Source organism: Anguilla rostrata, chromosome 7 (assembly GCF_018555375.3).
Source record: "Anguilla rostrata isolate EN2019 chromosome 7, ASM1855537v3, whole genome shotgun sequence".
NCBI lineage: Eukaryota > Metazoa > Chordata > Actinopteri > Anguilliformes > Anguillidae > Anguilla > Anguilla rostrata.
The window spans coordinates 38,174,979-38,195,049 of record NC_057939.1 but is presented as its reverse complement, the minus strand read 5'-3'; the positions used below and the strand labels follow the sequence as shown (position 1 = coordinate 38,195,049).

Sequence of the window (20,071 nt, the reverse complement as noted above, 5' to 3'; positions counted from 1 at the left end):
GGAGGGAACTTGCTGAGGAAAACCTGCAATGATTGGCTATATTCGGTTTTACACGTTTATACACATTGCCCATTTGCGATCCTTTTTTTCCGCATCACTATGCAACCCTAGGCGACCTTAAGACAGAGAGCCAATAATACATGCTGCTCTACCTTCTGATATAAAGAAATACCAGAATAAAATCAAACAGAAAAGAAACCAAAGATAACTGAAAACATGTTTGAACCAAAAAAAAAAAAAAAAACAGACCAAATTACAGCTGGTTAAATTATCGGTTAGTTTAAAGTTTTAAGGTCTACAGCTATAAAATGAGAGTAGCCAATTTAAAAATAAGTTTACAGTTATTTAAATAATAATTCCAATAACAAGATTCTAATTATTTAAATTGCTCTACCAATTTAGCAAAGGAACATTCAAGTTACAAACTTCCATTTTTAAGTCTAAGAAGTCTTACTTCACACATATATTTACTTAACAAAGACGTTTGAAATTGTAGAAATGGTCCCTTTTTCCAGCAAAAAGTCCTACATGATCACGTCTGCTCCATATATTCAATATCTATGCACACTGAGAACACAAAAACATGGCATCACAGCTCAAAGGCAGTCCTGGCTGGTAAAAACAGCAAATTATTAGACACAAAACGTGTACAGTACCAAACGTTTTTACTGACACACTCCCATTGCGTTTCTCAATCCATGTTGACACCACAAGGCTACTAAACTTGGCTCAGGCAAAAAAAATAAATAAATAAATGAAAAATAAAAATATGTATGAAATTAGCAATTCCACTATCACCCCGCATTCTTAAGGCTGTCACCAAACCAATGCCCACAATATCAGCTGAACAAAAGTGCTTAACATCACAACATTTATTTAACTTGGTTCTATAATAGAACTACTAAACAAAGATTATTTTGAGTGCAGAGTGTATATAATGAGTTCAACAAATGCACCCAACATACTGCAGTTTCTTTGGGAAATGACAGCCATCTTCTATATACCACACAATAGCACCTCCAAAGTCTTACAATGAGAGAACTTAGACCAAACTTGTGCGGAAAACAACTCTTGAGATTGCGCAATAAGCAATCAATGCAATAAGGAATTTAAGGGGAGCACTGCAATTTAATTTGAGAAAGGAAACTGGGGGGGAAACAAAATATAGAAAAAGACTGAAAAATCACCCAGGCGGGGTCGGCTTACCTTATCCACGTAATTGGCAATCTCCATGATCCTCTGCTTGGTTTTGTTGAGGTCCCTGTTTTGCCTTTTGTACTAAAATCGAAAGAAAGACGAGAGGATTGGACTCAATTGAGTGCACTGCTACAGAAATGCAAATCAAGGCTCTAGGAAAAGTGTCTGGAAAAAAACTGCCCATTACGGTATATCCTCTGCTTCCTCTACGTGCATGTTCTGGAAACCGAGCCCTTGACTCCGTTTTGAATCGCTTGGCGAAAAAGGCAAAAATGACACATGGGAACACCATGGCATCTTCTCTGCGATCACACCTGGAGCTCCTGTCCTCAAACAACACTCCACCATCCAGCCATGGCCTGATATTTTTTAAGTTTGGTACCCGGGTCATAGTTTCTGATGTTCGGGCACTGTTCCAAAATAGACTGCAGATTCAGTCAAGGTCATCCCGGGAGCACGAAGGGAGATTTGCGCTTACGGTCAAATAGACCGCCAGACTCCTCTGTCACAGTGAGTAACTGTTCTGAATTACGCCCTGGTCGTGCGTAAACCATCCAGACGACAAACACGAAGCAAGAATTTCAAATAAATCCTTTGTGCGCAGCTTAAGCAAGACTTGAGTGTGTCAACACTGCGGCCTCAATATGAAATATATATAGACTCCCAAGGTAGTAAAAAGTTCAATGATGCCTTTTTGTGACTGTTTATAGTGAGATCTCCAAGTTCTACACATCACAACATTACAGAAGAAACACCAGCTCCTTCAACTTGTAAGATCCATTCTACTAGACAGAGATTTTGCCAAAAAAACAAATTTGATGTTTATGGCTGTGACTGACTTCACCAACTGACTGACTAAGTGAGATATACTCAAAATAAATGTTAAATATTAATAAATATCTTTATTAATCACCAGTGTAATTGGTAAGAGGTTAAACAACACAGTGAATTCTGGGGACACAGTGCTAGTAGAAAGAATAACAAATCTGAGCGAAGCTGCACGTGCCAAATCCATGACAGGCGCTTAATGTAAGGTTAGCCAGGATTCCATTTGTAATGGTTTCATTTGTGTTGGTTTTGTGAATGTGCAAGAAATTGCACAGCACGTCTCTTCTGTGCGCCTGGCTGGCTACCTTTACACCAAAACAAGCACAAATAACTGATGGATAAAAAAAGAAGTTCTATGCAGGATACCGGGCTCCCTGATTCTGATTTTGTAAGAATAAGAATCAAAGCCAAATCCAGGGGTGGTTTCATTAATATGCTACAGGATAGAGGAAATACAAAGGCCAATAATTATTTCCCACCATAAAGACTGCGTTGCTATGTACGCCCACCCTTTGAATGTAAAAAAAAAAAAAAAAAACCATAATGACATCACATTGACCTCGGCTTTGAGCAGCTGGAACAACTTAGTGATCTGCGCTTCAATAGCAGCATTAGTGCATGCTTCAGGCTAATTAATTAAAGGGCATGACGGGACAGGTTTGATTAAAATTATAGCGCACTCTTGTAATATAAAATGATTGATGGAAGGCTCCGTGGTCGCTTTCTGCAGAAAGTATGCAAATGGAGTTCTTTGAACTGTTTCATTAGCTCTGGCGTGTTCTGGACACCGCGGGTGTCCATCGCCATGGCAACGGTCGGCTTACCAGCGCGCTGTCTGCCACGATGTACAGCTCCATGTACTTTGTGGTGCCCCAGGTGTCCCGTCTCACCTACGGAACAAGAGAGAGAGAGAGAGCCGCTCGTCGTCAAGATAACGGGATAATGGCCCCGGCGACTTGGGTTCCGCTGTGACACGTCGCCGCTGATGCAGTGCGCCGTGTCGCGTCGCTGACGCCGCCATCATCGCGCCGGCTAATTTGCGTGAATCATTTCCGAGTAAGAAGACGGGGAGAGGCATGTACGAAATCGCACTTACAAAGTGAGCAGTTCATTGCCAGCGCACACACTGTAACTCACTGCAGGGAGACTCAGTCCTGACCCTGCAGGGACTCTAGCATCCGCAGGCTTTCGTTCCTGCAAGCTTCTTAACTGAATGTTTCAACTCATTAGCTCGTCTTCGTGAACCAATTTATTTTCTCCAAATTAGCTTTGGTTTTCCCTCCTAATTGCTGAGTATGTTACAGTAAAGATTTACAGAAGTTGGAAAGCCTACCGGACTTGGGCTCTTGTGCTCTGCATCTTCCATGGGTATGGTTGTTAAACAGCCTGACTGACACACGGGTGGGGTCATTGAAGAGCTTCGCTCTAACATGGGCAGGGTTATTAAGCAACCTCAGTTCAGGGAGGGTGGGGTTTTTAATCAGTCCTACTGTCAAATGGGTGGCATCTACCCGACTTGAAAATATCATTATCAGTGTTCCATTTACAAAGGAACACTGACATTGTAACTGACATAGCAATTCACCACTTAGAATATGACAAGCAAAACAAACTTAGCCAAGCTTATCAATTTTAGAGTAGGAGTCATTGGTTCAATTTCTCAGCTGATTATAACCATTAAGCAAGTATTGAAGGAAAATGTTCAAAAGATGTATTTGGAGCACCTGCAAAAGTGACTCTAAGTACTGTCTGCAGGGACTGTATCTTTTTTTTTTTTTTTTTGAAACAAAAACAAATCTCAAAAAATGTTGGCTGTAGCTCAAGCTCTGTGGAATTACTCATTGCTGTGGTTACTGGTTAGGATGTCCTAGACTTTTGTACATACCATGGTTTTAGTGTACACATCAATCAAACTACGGCAACAATAACCTGAGAACTTTCACATGTATCAGGAGAAAACAAATACACGATTAGATAGATAGATAGATAGATAGATAGATAGAGAATAGTTTACAGTTATATCTTGCTTCCTTTGTGATGGTTACTTATTTGTCTATAATTTCTTTCTTCATTGCCATGTGAATATTTTCATGTCATACATTTAGGACTACACTTGGATAGCATATGGTCAACTGTGCTGTCAGCTTCAGGGAAAAAAGTCTGTAATTTCTTCCAGCAATTTGCTTATAGCAATTTCAGTAGAACCCGTCTTTAGTTGACTGACGTCGTAACAGCAACTAAGGGGGCGAGGGTGGGGAGGGGGCACTTTTGAAAAGGGTCAATTTAATCTGTCTACCTTTTATCCTGGCACTAGTTCCCCTGCTGTGAGACATCTGCAGGAAACCCACATAGCATACCAGCAGGTATTTTGGGATTATAGCCACTCTACTCCAGTTTCAGTGTCAAACAAAACACAAGACCGCATTGTACTGGGCATGCTTTTGGAGAATGGCGACCATGTACATTAAACCAACATATACCAACTGCAGCCAAGAAACTGAAGACGCAGGGGCGCCACCAAGAATTTTGGGCCCCATGAAAAGATCGGACACTGGACCGCACCATTCCAGAAAATTCTACGTTCTATTTTTTTGTGAGGGCCCCTGTCAGTGAGGGCCTTTGGAATCATCCTAACCCCATCCCTAATGGTACCCCTGCATACATGTGTCACTTCAATCTCTGAACTGCTAAATCAGTGTTGGCACTGTACGCATCCTGGCTAGGTCTCACTTCTAAAAGAGTTCTAACCTTAGTGTGACTTCCTAGTAGAATAATGCATCCATTATTTTTCGCATTTTAATGTGTATCTCTAAATAACATTGCAATAACATGTATGCACTGCACTCAGCAAAGAACCTTGAGGTAATGTGGCTCCACATTAGAGGTAATATAACCACCATCTCAATATTTATCTGAGAGACAGGAAAAGGTTTCCATCAAGTCTGCCAAGTCGGGAATCACCGCAGACAACCAGTCATTAACCAGAGAGACAGGGAGAGAGAGAGACTCAGGGATAAAAACAGAAATAAAGATATAGGGCAAGAGACCTAGGGAGAGGGTGGGAGTGAGGGAGGGAGAGAGGGAAAATGAGAGAGTGAGACAGAGAGAGAGATACGGTCGTCTGTGATTGGAAAAGGCAGAGTTCTATAAAAATCCCATTTAAGCAGAAAAGCTAAAAGGCTGGAGGCTTGGGTGCAAGGCTTTGTTAGGTGGGCAACGCGCAGCTTCTCAGTTAAAATTCACCGCCTCTTGCCATCCTTGGACAATACTGCACTCCCAGGGGAATGAGCTAATTGACAGCCAACAGCCAGAGGATCCGACAAAGGAAGGCGCACCAACGCCGCGCTCATTAAAAGGGTATCGTGGCCAATGGCAGGCTTCGTTTCGTCTGACCTGAAAGTGGTCGAGCGGTTAGTTTTCGCGGCAGGACTAAACGGCCTCTCCGCACGGGACGGCTGAATATGGAAATGCTAACGTAGCAGGCGGCAAAGCCCTCCGAAACTAGCGTTCAGGCATACATATGCACCAAACCACACGGGCGAGCGCCCGTCATATTACTGACAAAGGGGTCGCAACAGAGCCGGCCGTGGCAGAAACGCTCTATGCACCCCATCCCCGTGCCACACGATTCCAGTTTAAGTGGTGGGTGCGATTTACGTTGGAGCACTTTGGGCCACAACAACATTCTTGTTTAGGGCCACCAAATCTCTAGAGCCTGTTCTGGATCACAACTACAAATATGCATACCACCCTCACAGACTGCAATCTTGAGTGAATGACTGTTGTTTTGATTGAAGGCTCACCACCATTTGTCTATGTTTCTATCGTAGGATTTATTTGCGGGAGAATGTTAAATTAACGCATTGTGTACACTGTTAAATCTTCTGAGATAATTTGTCAAATTCATTGATGAACTCATTGTTATATTTTACAGCATGTTCTAAGCCTCTGTGAATCCTTTTCAGTACATTTGGCTGAATAAACCTAGTTATGTCAATTGGTTCCACGTAACAGTAGCTAACGAGTTCAGTAGCATCAAAATTGTACTATTCAGCCTGTTCACATAACTAGGTTATGTATAACCATTTCATTTTCTGTACCCATTCTGTTTTACTACCATCTATATAATTAACCTGAATCCCAAGCATCTCCTGCAACCCTTTGAAGTGTGCTTGGTGTATTTGTACCGCTTGTGTGAAAACCCCTGGTTCACAGAATTATAAATTGACAGTTTGCATGATTAAATACAAATTTGATCCAATAATAATCTAACTCTGGGCTGTACAAGGTTTTCTTTACAACACATTAACTGCTCACGGATCACTTGTTTATTTTCATGTTCCCTTTCCATTTTAATTAAGAAGAGGCTGAAGCAAAAACTCGCCGAAGACACATTTTTTTGCTGATCGAGAACGCAGCGCCCTTACCCTTTGATGCAAAGGTTTAAGGAGACTGGAGACAGGGTCCAGGTGCCCCGACTGGTGGCCATGTCCGCACGTGCCCCGTTTGACCTGCACGTGCTCTGTGCGGTAGATTCTGTGCTGGGGAAAGTCGAGCCCTCCGATTGGTTCAATGTAGTAGCTGTTGTCTGCGTTCAGGACGATCAGGCCCCTGTGTAGAGAACGAGAAGATGGAGAACACTAAAGCCTCTATTTAATTTAATAGCAGAGTGCTGCAGCCTGAACCCAAACTAATGCATTTAAACAATTGTAATACTTTTTTTGTTTGTTACACATTACGGTGTTTGTGTTTGATGAATAATATTACGGAGGACTCTAATAGAAACAAAATGCACTATTTCACCTGCTTAGGGCTGCGTTATGTTGCTTGGAACAGCAGAGTAGAGCCATCCATCCTCTTGCCTTGGCACACACATTCAAGCCCCAGGCAGAATTCTAACAGCCTCTACGCTCTGACCTGGTAATTAGCCATGAGTGGTTAGGCCTCCACTTAACCGTACCGTAATTGTGGGAAAGAACTCTGTAATCAGTCAGCAAATCACCCACTCACTGAAAACAACAGCGCAGAAGCTATTCCTGATGCTCCCCTATAAGTCACACGCAAAAACACACGCACACTCAAAGCGCAAACACCTTACACACTCGTACAGTCATTCACAGACACACACACACACACACACACACACACAGCTGAGTTTTTCCCAAAAATGTAATCAGAGAGAAAAAAAGGAAATTATCCCACTTAAATCTTTTAAGGTTTTATGTGAACTATCATTTCAGAAAAAAAAGCTCTGTCCTAGGATGGCCAGGGCAGATGTTCCAATGAAGAGAAAGAGAATCGTTGCCATAGCATCAGTGCTGTTGACTACCTGGGCTTTTGCATGACAGATTTATACAGTGGCAAATGGCAAAAAAAGCACATTTCCAACAAGACTGCTGTATGGACATCCCTGGGCAGACAAGGTGCGGAAAGAGAACACCCCAGAAGACGCATTACGTGCTTGCGTGTGTCACCAAGCTTTTTGGCTTTCACTAAAAGGGCGTTCTCAGTGAACAGCGCACTCCTGCACCTGTTGCATTGCTTGTAGCTTCTCTCTTTGCAAGGCATTTCCTTCTGCTGAGTAAAAAGTGTCTCACTTCAATTTAAAAGGAGCAGACATTGTGGAAGTAGAAAAAAAAAAAAAACCTTCAGTGAAATATTTCACTATACTGAAAAGAAAAAAATAATTAAAAGGCTTGCCTGCTTGTTGTTGAAAGCACACACGCAAGGAAACAAGCCATTAGTGTGGCAGACGCCTGGGAAAATGCATCTAACGTTCCACCTACTCTTAACAGATAAAAATGGAACCGCACTTTGGTGCCATGGGAGGGTCTTGTTTCCTAGGCAGGAGAGTGGGCACGAGGAGCCCTGGACTTGGCACAGGGCAGGATGCAGGGCACCACTGGGGACCCTGATAAAAGCCAGGCTAAGAGGTGTAACGGATTGGTCTGCGGGGCGGGTTAGGGGCGGGCGACGGTGGGGGAAGGATCAAAGATCCCTGGAGCCCCCGATCAGAAATTGGCTGGTCGGGTCAGGGCGCTGGGAAACAGCCCCGTGGAAACAGGCGGCTAAACCCATTTCGCCAAGTGTGACGCACACACAGCTTGCTTCCGTTATCCTCCCTGGTGTGCTCTGCACCATTTCAGCTCTCTCTCTCTCTCTTTCTCTCTCTCTCAATTCAATTCAATGAGCTTTATTGACATGAAATACATATAGTGCATATTGCCAAATCATGTAAAAACATGAACAAGAGTTCATATTTCTAAAATTATAATTGGAGTTCAAATATAATGAAATTAAATAGTGAAAGTGTAAACAAAAATCTCAAATTTGTTTCAAATTGAAATTCACAGAAAAGAAATGAAAATGTACATGGAAATGGAACACATAAAAATAAAAACATAAAAGTGTAGCTCTGTCTCTATCACTCCCTGACTGCACTCTCTCTCACACATATTGCCATGATGTTGATGATTTGTGACTAATGTTTATTTATCCCTGTTTGCTTCGGGTTTGATAATGTGTCTATTGATGTTTTTTTTGGTTCTTTATAATTATTGTTTATTTTTTTTTGTAATTAATTGACAATGATGTTCTAATAAAGGGTCTATCTCTCTCTCTCTCTCTCTCTCTCTCTCTCTCTCAGCCTTTTTTTCAAACTTGGTCTCTCTGTTCTGTAGTTCTGTGAAGTGTCATTTCTCTTTATCTTGTCTCAGTGTCCTATAAACAACACCAAACAAATGCACCTCCATTTTGGAGCAACTCCACTTCCTGCTCTACCAGTTAAGGTGGCAGAGTGCGGCTCGCGTTCCCTCCTCCCAAACTTCTTTCCACTGCTCCTGGGCAGACAGTCAGCGTTCACCTACAGTACCTATCGCTCTGATTCTTTCTGCGTCGGAACATCCACACCATTATTCGCTTCATCTCTCCCTCTCTTCTCCTCTCGGTCCACCTCTCCTCTCCACCCCACCTCTGTGCCCCCCTGGCTTTGCGACAGCGTACAGCTCACCCTCTCTTAATGCATTCATGATAACCTCATGCAGAGCCCTTGTTGTTGGGAAAGGACAAACAAAGTTATAATGACTCCCTTACCCAGGTCTACGGGGAATATGAGGAGGGTACATCATTGCATTTTAGTTCCCTCTAATCTTTAGCCGTGAGCCTCTCTGAATTTTGAGGCGTGCGGAAATAGGAATTCCCCTACGGTCATAGCTTTGTCATTTTCGGCAAAGTTAGAGGAACAATGAATTACTCCAAGCTGAAGTGTGAGCTATGCTGGAGAAGATCTGCCTTGTGTTGAATACTAATTGGATGCTTCAACCTTGGCCAAGCAGCAGCCCAAGGCTTCTATGATTTTACTTTCGAATCTCGTGAAGTTCATCCTCTGGATCTTGGTCATATGAGTTAGAGACACGTGAGGCCTACTACCACTGCTCCAGTTTGCAACTATCGATCAAGTGCCACTGCTTCAGCCTTTCCTAATACACACAATGGGTCAGACTGCTAATGCTTCAGCCTCTCCTGTTACACACAATGGGCCACACTGCTAATGCTTCAGCCTCTCCTGTTACACACAATGGGCCACACTGCTAATGCTTCAGCCTCTCCTGATACACACAATGGGCTACACTGCTAATGCTTCAGCTCCTCCTGTTACACACAATTGGCCACACTGCTAATGCTTCAGCCTCTCCAGACACAAACAATGGACCAGTCTGCCCATTCCTCAGCTGCTCATATAACATACATAGCCTTTCTTTCCCCCAAAATTGATTTCATTTTTAACGATTATCTAACTACACCGCAGACATCCATGCAGGCAATGTACAGAGCCACTGGAGACACAGTCGAAACACACAAAGACAATTAAATACAATGAACCATGTCGAAGAACAAATGCCTAAAATACATTACAACAGTAAACTGCACATACAGCTAGATGAGATTATACAGGGGCTGGGGCATTAACCGGCATTAACAGGCACATGCCATAGTTTGAAATAAATAGAAAATCTAGCCATAAATAGGAAATGTATTGCGCAAATTTATTATGTTATTCAGAGAAAGGACATCAGGACAGGACCATGGTTTTATCAATAGAAACCAAGGGGCGTGAGGTGAATATCTATCAACAGAAATCTGTAAGATAAATATCTGCCTCATGAATAGAAACCACCGTGCTGTGAGATGAATAGATGATTTATCTGTAATTTCAACTCCTACATTCAGCAATGATCCGCACGAAATGCGTTCAGCCAAGATGAGGCTAAAAGACTCAAACGTTTTGGTATACGCCTTTGTCACTGAAATGGTGTTGTATGCCGGTGGCAGTCTTTTATGCCTTAACTCTACGGCGTCACCACAGGTGTACAAGCTAATTAGAGGGGAGCTACCAGTCAGAACCTCTATTTTCAGAGGTAGGCTATTAAGGAGTTCTTAACTCGTGGCAGAAAATCAAAAAAATCCATAAAACATCATTTTCACCTCCACCATTTTCCTGTCCTGTCACTCCACTTTTCTGCTAAGCTATGAAGTCAATGCACTTAACTGAAGCACAGCTTCTCCAACTGGAGGCTATTTATGTCTTTTTTTTTCCTCTAAAGGTCTGACAAAAATAAACTGCACAAAGCACAGCCATGTGACAGCCAAATCATTCCTGTCGGCTTGCAGATGCTTGTCTTGATGAAAGGCGCAAAAGACAAGAGGAATGTTACACTTAAAAAAAGCAATGCTGCGCTATCAATCACAGCCAAACCCCCTGATATGAATAACAAAGTTTGGGAGCCAGGGTTTGCTGAGTTGACTTTTTTTTAGTATGTTTTTAATAAGACTGAGGTCTTTGACCAAGCACAAGTAATTTAATTTGAAGCTCAGTAAAGCTGTCTGACATCAAAATACAACCCAATGCAATAAAACACAACTTTATTTATCTATCTGGGCTCAGCTGAAAAAAAAAAAAATGAAAAAAAAAAAGTCCAGCACAAAATACAGCCCGTGAACAAAGCTTGCGCATTACGTGCACCATAAGTACAGTACACCGTAAGCAACACACAAATTATGATGTGGCCCTGCAATCATTCAAATAATTAATATGAATAATAGTGATATGGTAAGGTTGATGTGGAACAGAGAATAAATAGTATTTGTGATTTAGTGCCCAGATATTCATTTACCAGGCCAAATGCTGGCTGGGTAGACAGGCTGGGTCGTGGCCTGGGGCAAACAGTACTGCTAAGGAACATGCTGTATATCTTAAATATAGAATGGAGAACATTGGTAAACCATCTATCATTGAAAGGGTCCCCATGAATCCTGAGGCCTCTGATCTCCCTCTCTGGACTACAGTAATGTTACTATGTCACCAGGAGTGCTGCTCGGTATTACAGTGCACTGCAGCTGGTTATTGCCTGTTAGACTGTTCCAATGTACCTCCCAGGGCGCGACCGTGTATCACAGAATTCCAGCAGTGGGGCTTATCGGGCCTCACACCTTCAGGGGGATTATGGGTCTGATTCGGTCAGGTTTAACGCAGCACCGGCTGTTCCCGGCCCCGCGCCAGTCACACACCCCCCCCGAGGCGTACGCCTCCTCTCCGATCCGCGCTAGCTCTCCTGTCATACGCGGTGGCCTGAAGTGTGGGAAATAGCAATCGCAAGTGGACCGGAGGAGTGCACGCGCTGCACTGCTCTCTGAGTGGGTGCAGGTGGCGGAGCGGTGACTCAGGAAGAACATTTGGCCAGCTGCAAAATTTGGGGCGAGAAAAACGGAATGTCCCCCTTTGCTGAAATTTGTTACTGTGCACTACCGAGTGTAACAAAGTGTGATTGGTTTAGAGTGCGGTACAATATTTTCCTGAAGTTCTTAATGGGAATGAAAATGTAATTGTTAGATTTACAAAAATGTAAAGGCCTTTAAACTGCTGATTTTTAAACCCAGGTTGGGGGATTCAAATGTATACCGCATTTTGCAGAAGGTTTTTACAGAATTTCTCTGCAGCAAACTCCAGTGATATACACGTTCAGAAATAACTGCAGGTTCATTCACATATATCAGAGAAGTGCCCTTTAATTAAGGCCTCACCATTGACGAGGTCAATAGGCTGTTTAGATGTGAGCTAGATAGATATATGTGTGTTCTTCCCTCAATGTACAATGATATTAATCAAATCAGAGAAGCTTAATGGGAAAGGAAATGTCAAGGTTGCGTCTATTATTCAAATGAAAATGTAGTTTATTTACAAGCCCTCTCAACCTCTGCGCACCACCCCCACTGATGTCAAATTAATTCCTAATCAAACTAACAAACGAAACACATTTTTGCAGCGAGACAAAGATGCATGCTTGTGTAGGTACCATGGCCTACAAAAGACACTAAACTACAAAACCTGTATGTCCACCTCAGACTGACTAATTTAACCATGCCTCCTACCACAACTTTCCTGTGACAGTATTGGCTTGCTGTAAACTTAAAACGCGGAACCTTCAATGAAGGTTGCCGTTGTTTCACGCTCTGTTCCCATTTTCCTCTCCCCGGACTCGCCACCCTTCTCCCGGTCTCCCTCTCGCGTGAGTCCGCATGCCAGGAAGAGTTCGCAAGGCCTGCAGCGGAGCAAGGCAGCGTATAATCTCGGCTACCGGCTGCGGGAGCAACGAGGCGCTCCATAGCGCTCCTACGATTAGCGGTGGCGGAAGAACCGGGAGAGCCAACGCACGACCGACGCATCCTGCAGAGAAAGTCCTACTAGGCAAGTGACCTGCGACAAGGATCAGGCTGCGCGCTTTGGAACCAGGAGAGGGAGAACAGCTTCCCGTTCTTCATGACAACTCCCACAGACTTCCCACTGGAAACTAGGAATCATTTCCAACGACGGAACCAAAGGACTCCAGTAAAGGCTGTAACTCTGGGCATAGCATAATTAGCAACGGGCTGATTATACTCATTCATGACTAAATGTACATGACGATGCAAACGGTTATTGTGTTTTAATGATGAATGCGAACACTCTGTATGTTCAGCTGGCTCTAAGCCATCCACCGCTCTGCGTTAGTTTTAATATACGTCATGCATGGAACATTTCTTGCATGCGATCGATTTTAATTACTAACTGGTCGTAACGCGGCATGTTGGTCTCGTTAAACATACACCCATAGCCATATAGCCAATATCCTCCACGCTTGGCACGCTCCATGCGCCATCACTACTTACAGCTTCTTTCAAAAACCCCTCCATTCACACACTCCATTTTGTTCCTTTGTCCTCCGTGAACACGTGTCCACGGTACACCACCCCCCACGCAGGAAAACATGCACGTGCACGCACACGCAACATCCCACACATTCCCCACAAACACATGCACTCACGTAGTTCATTATACATCATTGTAGAGAATTGTGCTTTGGCCTTTTCGGGTACCTTTTGTTTAATAAACTTTATTATATTTGCACGGTTGTCTGCATTGATATTACTCTTGTGTTGAATTTAGTCAGCCGCTGCTAATCCAAATAACTTTATAGAATACCTTCACCTCTTAGCTAAATCATTTATATTAATTTAGCATTAGCTGAATGTATGATATTATGATTTGGTTGAGACTGACTATTAATGTGTCATTTTAATAATAATTCATTTAATGATTAATTTAAACTGCCAATGTCTAGTTTGTATACTTAATTTATGAGACTGATTATTATATGCTGGCACCACCTGTGAGCATATTGATGTATGTCTTCTACATTTTGGTGCCCCACTATGAGAAGAAGCAGCATGTCCCTTTACACTTCAGCAGCATGATGTGGCAAGAAAAAACGTTGTTTTATTTTTTGGTAAAACAATCCGTTAACGTTCCTTCATAACAGTCACATATGACTCCTTCACACACATTACATAGTGGACTCTGATTTCCAGAATTAATGTTGCACGGCACACGGGTGCAGTCGACGGCACAGTGAGCGGGCGTAGTGGGCATAGCAAGTGAATGCTGGTATTTTCATCAGCGGAGACGAGGAGCGTACGGCTCAAAGTCTGTGGCACAGGTGAAACACGGGCTGAATTATACTGAATATATTATCAATGGGTGTGGTATTCTGTATTTATTAATAGCCAATCGAATAGCCTCTTTTCATTCCCTTTAAGAGCTTTGTGCATTCCACGGGGCATACTGCCAATTTCCACAGTCTAAGACTGCAATGGAAGACATAGCCTAAGACTGTTGGAGTTTATTCAAATTTTCTTTTGTCAGAATTTTAATAAAACAGATTTTTTTTTTCCCTGCTTGCGGGATTCATATCAAAGTCAAATTGGACAGCATATGATCCATGAAAACTGACTGGAAAGACCGGCTTTTCAATAGGCTGTGAATATGTGCACATCGAATGGTATAGTCATGAAACAAGCGATCCGCTGCACACTGGGCTGTAACTTGTGCTGTAGATGTGGTCTGAGCAGGTGGGAGGAAGAGGGTGAAAATGGCAGACTAGTCGGACGCCGATATCTGACTGACACATCCCCAGCAGTGGCTCTCCTCCCACTTCAGCGGACAGCGAGTCGTGGAATTACCGAACGCCTCCGAAATCAAAATCCAGGACGAAAACCCCACTGTGCCAGTGCGACGGCTCACAACACGGCATGCGCCGGCCAAAAAAATAGAGCCCGGCATCTTCATATTCGCTACACAGACATTTGTAAATGCGCATGTCCATAACTACGAATAGGCTAGGTACAGTGCATGGTGTGTGTAAAATAGGTACGTCATGGTCATGCTTTCATCAGCAGTGACATGAAACATATCACTTCTACTACACCTTATGACATAAAGATTGATAAAGGTGTACGATCTATTGCAACATTCTTTGTTAACAGGGAAGAATACAGACTGGAACGTTCATCCTCCTGCATATAGCCAGCCACCTCTAGTTTTTTTTTTTTTTTTACATTGCAGTCCACCAGCTGAGCTCTAGAGCCATAGTGCCAGAGGGCTGCACTGCTTTTTACTGTTGATGCAGGCGGCCTGCATGTCCGCGGTTGACCAGAGCCATTGCTCCTGCGCGCAAGCAGGCAGCGCTCAGCGGCCCCTTTTATCGTTATCATCACTGTAAAATGCACACCAAGTTGACATCCAAAGGTTTGCTGGGCAAGTCTAAGTAATCCCAGGTGGCAAACAGATTGAGTGCCAGAAGGTTTTTTTTTGTTTTTTTATTTTGGTGCTAATGAGTGTTTGTTTCTCCCCGGCTCATGTTCTCTCATGCTGGGGTTCCCAACCTCATTACTGTGGGTTTTTACCGCACCTATGCTTAATTACATTTTTATTTGACAGCACTGTATTTATCAACACATTCGCACCACAAAAAGGGCCCTTAAAATAAAATGTTTTCTTTTCAGACTGCTACTTCTTCTCCCAAAAGTGTCTGAAAAGAAACATCGCATTGATTTTTTGGTAAAAACAAACAGGATGCCGAACATTAGACCCTGCGCAATCAACCTTTGGTCAAACATTTGAAATGTTCAGCAAGCCGCCAGACGTACGCTTATCACTGCATGAACAGGAAAATGAGGCTGCTCCCTACGGATGTACATTAAGTAATTTATACACTGGAGAGAGGAGGCCTGACAAAGCATGCCTGTTCTGTATTGATATTCACTCCAAATGCATTACTGATTAGCACACGAGAGCTGCTGTGAAATGCAATATGCTATTAGCTACACAAGAAACAGTCACCAAATAACCAATACCAAATTGCCCTGTGGTGGCCAGAGTAAGAGGTTTGTTTGCTTTTATCACCTGAATTAAAATATCACCTGAATTAAATATGCTTTATATATCATACTCAATGTTCTTGCTTGTTATTTATGAATAACAATTAAAAACCATGAGCTTGATTGAACAGGGTCTTTAATGAAGAACGTTAGAGGTAAAAACATATATCCATTTATAACATCTTGCTTCCCTTGAATAAAACCAATTTCCTAATCAGCGGTGGGCGTGTGTTCCGCGAGGAGGGGCATGTGGAGATCCTGAGAGAATGATGGGAAATACCGGCACCCGTATATTTAATTTTGATATTCGCAGGGCTGTCAGCATTTAGCACATGGTCTGCATTCGCCACCTTAATAGGTGCTCAGAGGGAGCTTGTACCTTTTAAAATGAAGATCATTCTGTAGGAAGATCATTTATTAAAAAATAATGGCATTACAGGGACAGCGGCAAACTGACTGTGCTTTATTAAAAACTTAAAAAAAAAAAAAAACGAATAGATTCAGCTGCTATAAAATACTGGCCGTGTACATTCAAATATTTTCCTTCTTTCTTCAGGTTCAACTGGCCATAGAGAATTACTCCAGGACCTGGGCAACCACAGTTTGTGCTAAATTGAGGAACCCTGGTACGGAACGGCAGAAAAATACATTTATCTGCCCCCTACCAACTCACATTTTTTTCCTCTAGTTTGCAATATACAATCAAAAATGTACGCTTATCTGACTGTCGCAAAATTCTGCATCGACTCAGGAGGGCCAGCATGTGTGACGCTGGACACACGAGCAGACCGCCTTTTTATCGTTCTCTTATCCTGCAACTGAGCGACCGTGGCAGGACTGCCCGGCGAGGAAATGGGGATGCGTCACTCACGCTTTCTGACCTTACCCCTTTCCGAGGAAGCTCTTCTGACGAAGCCTGTTGCTAACTGCGCAGTGACATTTTGGACAGAGGGAAACGTTCTGTCCTACATAAGGATGTGGTGGATGCCCCCCCCCCCCTTCGTCTCTCATTTCTCCATCTACAGTTTAATGGAACTGCTTTGCATCTGCATTTCGCTTCTGCTTTCAGGGTCAGACGGTTCCACCCGCTTCCTCTTTTCCTATTTTCTTTCTTTCTTTTTTTTAAAACCACAAGCTCCCTCTTGCTGACCAGGGTAGCCTGCAGAGGTGAAGGCTGAGACCGCATATGTGAAAAGCCATAGCAGCTACCCAGTGATAATGGTCTCAGTTGGAAGCTCAGGCTTTGAGGAAACTGGACTCGTGTCTCAGTGGTGTGTTTCAAACATGAAGAATCCCTTTGTACAATGTTACAAAAGGGACAGCTAGGCCCAGGCTATATGGAAGAGGTATCAGAGAAAACTCTTGTCTTGACTCCATGATTAAATCACCCACCATCAATAGAAGGCTTACATGTGCAAATGGTTTCATCAAGTTAAATGATCTGCAATTCTGTTTCCTGTCATTCAAAGTAACACAAATTATACCCAGGAACTGAAATATAATTACATGGTAAACAGATAAGTAGAATGATGCAAATCTATTTCCAGAATTTCTGAGGGACTTCAAAACAAAATAAACATAAAATATATTGATTATAATCCTGGCTCCCATGAACCTCCCCCCCCCCCCCCAAAAAAAAAAAAAAACCAGAATCACATGACCAAGATACCTTATTCCGGAGCAAGTGCTGAGGGCTACCCAGGAGTCCATGTGTCCACTGACATGCCCATGGTAGTAACAGTGATCCTGTAAAGAGTGAGAGAGCCAGGTGGAGCGAAAAAGAAAGAGAGAGTAAGAGACCAGGAGGAACAGAACAGACAATGACAAAGAGGGGAGGGGGGAGCGAAGAATGACAGAAACAGCGGGAACGAGGGGCAAGAGTGAGATAGCGGGAGGCAGAGATGATGAGAAAATGAAAGAAAGGGCAGGAAAGAGAGAGAAGAAGGAGGAGGAGGAGGGGAAAATAAAAGCCATTAGAGACTCGTACATTATGTATGACACTAAAATCACTTTCTGCCAGAGTTACTGCAGTTAGCTGGTCCACTGTGGTGCTTCGAAGGCATCGCACACGAGGCCCGAGTCACAACAGTCATTAGAGCCAGAATGGGGCTGAGAGCTGTGCTTTATTGTACAAATAACCAGACCAGACCCAATAAAACAGTTTTCTTCTTAACAAAAAAAAACAAAAACACGCACAAAATAAACTTTGGCACCCTGGGATAAAATGCCAGTCGAAAGGTCAACTGGCCGGAAGCTTGGCACTATTAAAAAAGACCTGAAACTTATCATGGTGTGCCAAATTTTTGTTTGTATATGCATTTAAAAAAAATATATCTTTGTTACACCTGGGCATATTTGGCTGTCTGAGGTGTGGACACTCAGTCATTCTGAAGCTCAGGCACCATTATCTCAGAGGTTGATTGTTACACAGCCAGAGAACTTGCTCTGTGCCCTGTAGAGTCTGGGATATTGGAGAATTGCAAGACTCCGGGTCTGCCCTCGATGTTGTATATCAATGGCCCCAAATCCCTCTCCTCATTCATAACAGAGGATTACTACCCTCTCCGAACACTCTGTGCCCACCGACTATCGGCACATGCTGGCTTTTTTCAAACAGCTTTCCGGAGAATTCTGAATTTGCCGTCGTCCCCTGGAGGAACCACACCAATTTACAGCTGTAGGAGTGAGACACGCTTTCTGAAAATTTAACCACCGAGTCGACATGGGACCTGTTAAGAGACAGAGTGGCTGTCCTCAGTCAGTATAACTCCTTAAGTTGACTTGACAAAGTTTTTTCAACCTTGAGCGCTCTTCTTCTTTTATTCCAAAGAGACCAACCCCCGTGTCCCCCCGCACAGACGCGGACAAACACACTCCAAAGTGGTGTGTAAAAAAAACAAAAAAAAATACACACAATCCAGATGGGAGGCTAACTGCCCTGAAGGAAGACGGGTCAAAGACTATCAGCAGCATGTTGTAGATTAAAGGGACTCTGGCCTTGCAGCCCAAAGTAATCAGGGTTTGCTCCCAGGTGGAGTCCTACAACCGCACTCTCGAGGCAGCCACTTACCCTGAATTACACCAGCACGTTACGTCGCCGTTCGCTTTTCACTGGATAATTCACAAAAAGTGAGCCGCGTCAACCTAGGCTTCGCCCTGGAATCCGCCGAGCAATAAACAATACAAGTGAGGGTAACGGAACCATACAGAAGGTGGCCTTCTAATGAGCTCCCCCCAGGACTCACAGTTTTATCTGCAGTTTATTTATCTGCAGTTTTATCTGATAAATTGGTGGCCAAGGCAATCTCTGGCTATTCTCAGACCTTTAACAGGTCAGAGTTGCTGGCTCAGAGCTGGCAGAAAAATGGCAGGTACCTGGCCCCCCATTTCTGGGGAGATGATACCAATGCAGTAATTTAATATGTGGACATATATGTCCATATTTAATAGAAAGACTGAGTATCTTCTCTGGTGATGCTCGGCCAGGCCTATACTGCAGCTATCTTCAGCTCCTGCTTGTTTCAGGGGCTGCCTTAAGTTTTCTCTTCAGCATATGAAAAGCACGTTAATTAGGATTCAGATCAGTTGAATGACTTAGCCAGTCGAGATGTTTCTGTACACTTCATAATTCATTCTGCTTCAGCTATCTGCTCTTACATCATCAATGAAGACACTGTGCCAGTACCTGTGGCAGCCACACATGCCCAAGCCATAACATTCCCACCATGTTTCATAGATGAGGAAGTGCTTTGGATCTTGGGCAGTTCCTTCTGGCCTCCATACTTTGCTACTGCCATCACTCTGATATTGGTCTCTTCTGTCCACAAGACCTTTTCTCAGAACTGTGCAGACAGTGAAGCTTGATAGTGGTTTGCTGTCTTACTTCTTAATGATGTTTGAAACAGTTGATTTTGGTAAGCCTAAGGTTCGGCTTATGTTTCTGACTGTTTATTTATTTCTCAGCTTCACAATGACTTCCTTGACTTCCATTGGCACAACACTGGTCCTCATGTTTTCAAACGTCAATAACAGACTCCAAAGACAAGCCTAGGATCAAGACTAGATTGTGAAAGCCTCTTAGACGTGCACTAAAGAAGCAATTGAACATACCTGACTAATCAGAAACACCTGTAAAACTATTTGTCCCAAACATTACGGTTCCCAGCAATGGGGGGAGGGGGGCCTATGTATAAAAATGGCTGAAATTTCTGCATTGTGAAACCAAAATGTATAATATTACACTTTAATAAAAGCTGAGAATAAATAAATAAAAGTTGCACTTTAACCACATGCA

General features: G+C 43.1%; 1 protein-coding gene across 3 annotated transcripts in view; it reads right to left on the bottom strand.

The window, feature by feature from the left end:
• LOC135259639 (disintegrin and metalloproteinase domain-containing protein 33-like) overlaps positions 1–20,071 on the bottom strand; it is a 156,431-nt gene that overhangs the window by 33,228 nt on the left and 103,132 nt on the right. For 2 of the 3 annotated variants that reach the window (XM_064344217.1, XM_064344216.1), the window contains exons 5-8: positions 17,447–17,523; positions 6,453–6,636; positions 2,850–2,915; positions 1,207–1,278 (exon numbers count right to left, since the gene is read on the bottom strand). In XM_064344217.1, coding sequence (XP_064200287.1) covers positions 1,207–1,278; positions 2,850–2,915; positions 6,453–6,636; positions 17,447–17,523 — 399 coding nt within the window. Of the gene's footprint in view, positions 1–1,206; positions 1,279–2,849; positions 2,916–6,452; positions 6,637–6,828; positions 7,612–17,446; positions 17,524–20,071 lie in introns of those variants that run through there. The other variant, XM_064344218.1, reaches the window with a different exon arrangement.